At 36.5% G+C, this 2,475-nt stretch overlaps 1 protein-coding gene across 1 annotated transcript; it reads left to right on the top strand.

The window, feature by feature from the left end:
• Nucleotides 1-1,134: 1,134 nt before the first annotated feature.
• On the top strand, nt 1,135-1,802 carry LOC109538711 (attacin-B). The gene is made up of 3 exons (XM_019906081.2): nt 1,135-1,337; nt 1,402-1,481; nt 1,536-1,802. Exons 1-3 carry the CDS (start codon nt 1,201-1,203, stop codon nt 1,742-1,744), a joined length of 426 nt encoding a protein of 141 aa, XP_019761640.2. The 5' UTR covers nt 1,135-1,200; the 3' UTR covers nt 1,745-1,802.
• Nucleotides 1,803-2,475: the final 673 nt, after the last annotated feature.

Genomic DNA, 2,475 nt, shown 5'->3' with positions numbered 1-2,475 from the left:
TGTTATATATAGACACAAAAAGTATTACGTACTAAGAAAACCTATTATTATTTTATTTATTTCATGCTAATTAAATATTAGAAACAAATATTTTCTATAGAATGTTTAAATCACATTTGAAAAATATATCTTTTCGCTCTGAAATATTTTCTATTTACTGATCAATGAAAACTCAGATCATAAGTTCTAAAGTTTATTCATATTTATTAAAAATAATATATTAGTAACTTTTTGGGTGTTAAGGTTGTTATATATAGGTACGAATAGTATTACGTACTAAAAAAAACTATTATTATTTTATTTGTTTCATGCTAATTAAATATTAGAAACAAATATTTTAAAAATAATATTTAAGAAATACTTGCTTTCGATCTGAAATATTTCCTAAATATGTATGTAATATTTTGTGCTATCTGGGACGCTTCTCAAAAGGCCTCAATTGGCCCAGCTCTCTGATAAAAGTTCATAACTTTCAAAATTGATGAGATTTGAAATTTTTGGGCATCTTGGACAAACGTTTAGTTTTTGCTTATACATGCATACTTGATTAATTTATTATTCATTATTATATTAATTACAAGGTTTAATACTTGGCATACATTCAAAATGCTACAACTTTCTTGAGCCACTCTGTATTTTGTTTGTAAAATAAAAAGGAAATAGTTGAATTGACAATCCGCTTGTGAGATATTTGTGTTTGAAAAAAGCGTTTTTATTCATTCAAAGCACGTTTTTCTGACTCCTGTTGGATTAGATTCTATGTATGTTAAAGCCTCGCAAATTTGCTGGAGCCGCGATTAGAACAACCTGTTTTCAACTTAATTAATTTTTAACTTAATTTCTATTGTGCATCAGTCAGCGGAAGTATTAAACAATTTATAATATTTTCACTGTGTTTTCCTCTCTTTAACAGCCCAAAATTAGTGTTCCTGTTAAGCGCAAATAGTGCAAGCTTTAACATTTTACACTGTGTTGAATTAGAAACAAAAAGGGCGAATAAGATAAAAGTTATGACCCCACACAAATCTCTTTACTGTGATTCACAGTATTCATATCAAAAATGTCTCTCACTTGACCTCGATTCTAGAACCCGAAACGCAAGTGAACAGACGGTAATTTACCCGGATTATCATATAAAAGACCTGCATCGTCGACGGTTCAACATCAGTATCATTCAGTTGAGCCTTAAGAAGAACCACCATGCAGTCGCAGTTGTTCAGTATAGTTGTACTGTGCGCAGTACTGGCTTGTGCCATTGCTTACCCTTCGATCGCCCCAGAAGAAGTTGAAGAAGCGCCGCAGTACGTTCTAAAGCCATCGGCACCCCGCCCAAAAAGGTATAAAAAAACGTGCGCGAAAAATCCTTTGGAGCTTGAAGCTAATTTTTTGAAAATTCTCTAGGGAAGCCGCTCAAGGATTTGGAGGAGGAGGAGCGAACGGAAAGGGCCAAGGTGGAACCATAGGATTCTCAAACCCCAATGGTAGAATTTACAGTGTTTTTCATTTTCTTCTGCTAACTCAAAGTGGCATTGCAGGCTCAGGAGGCAGAGTTCAATACGGACATGGAAACGGTCAGGGCCACTCAGTGGGTGTGGATGGACGAGTGCCGGTCTGGTCCAATAAAAATCGCTTTGGAGAATCAACCCTCAATGTTGGAGGAGGCGCCAGTCATCAATTTGGAGGTCCTGGAGGAAGTCAGAGCGGGGACAAGCGAGTAGGCGTCAACTTTAACCATCGATTTTAAGCAAAACCTCCTGTAATTCTCATTGAAGTTGTTGGAAATAGAACCACGAAATATTTCAGAGAGTTTTTCAGTTTCCTCCTGCTCAGAAACGTGTTCTGCATACTGGAAACTCAGCGAAATTCTGACCGATTGGATGTAAACTGGCACTTGGCCGATTTGATTTGTCCAGTCTCAGTCCAATAAACGTGACCCCGATAAATGCACCCGAATAAAATCAACCTTTTATTGTCGCATTTTCGACCAGCTCAAATTGTGGATTGGAAATGGAAATTTCACTATTTATATTCTGTCTGCTCATAAGAGAGTTTTAAATTCCGGCTCAACTCACCTGTACTTCGGCTATTTGGGAACTTTACGTGTCATCTTAAGACTGACCGAAACCGACCGATATTCGCCATCGAGTTAACCACGTGCCTGGAATATAGCGGATAGCGAATTAAGCAGCAGGCTTTCTTATTTCGGGGTTAGAGATAAAGGGCTTGTCTTTCTAGCGCTGGAAAAAGCAGGAAAAACTACGCTAATGAAATATTTAACTTCAGGACCTCCGGTTGAGGGTTTTGAGAAAAATTACGTTTTATCAATTTATTGTGTCATCGAATATTAAACTGGCAGTAACGCAATTTCGGAAACTTGTGGAAAGTTCAAGAAAATAGGCAAACAACAGCTGCAGAAAACGTAGCTTATTGCCTCATTATTTTCAAGTTATCCTTGGAGGACACTTTAGTAAACAA

Source organism: Dendroctonus ponderosae, unplaced genomic scaffold (genome assembly GCF_020466585.1).
Source record: "Dendroctonus ponderosae isolate FM_Combo_2020 unplaced genomic scaffold, Dpon_F_20191213v2 Dpon_F_20191213_500, whole genome shotgun sequence".
Lineage (NCBI taxonomy): Eukaryota > Metazoa > Arthropoda > Insecta > Coleoptera > Curculionidae > Dendroctonus > Dendroctonus ponderosae.
This window is presented reverse-complemented; position numbering and strand designations above follow the sequence as displayed.

What these genes read in the sequence shown, in the direction of transcription:
- LOC109538711 (XM_019906081.2), top strand. Translation starts at nt 1,201, where the DNA reads ATGCAGTCGCAGTTGTTCAGTATAGTTGTACTGTGCGCAGTACTGGCT. An exon ending in TCGGCACCCCGCCCAAAAAG is followed by an intron (nt 1,338 to 1,401) that starts GTATAAAAAAAC and finishes AAAATTCTCTAG; the next exon opens with GGAAGCCGCTCAAGGATTTG. An exon ending in AGGATTCTCAAACCCCAATG is followed by an intron (nt 1,482 to 1,535) that starts GTAGAATTTACA and finishes GTGGCATTGCAG; the next exon opens with GCTCAGGAGGCAGAGTTCAA.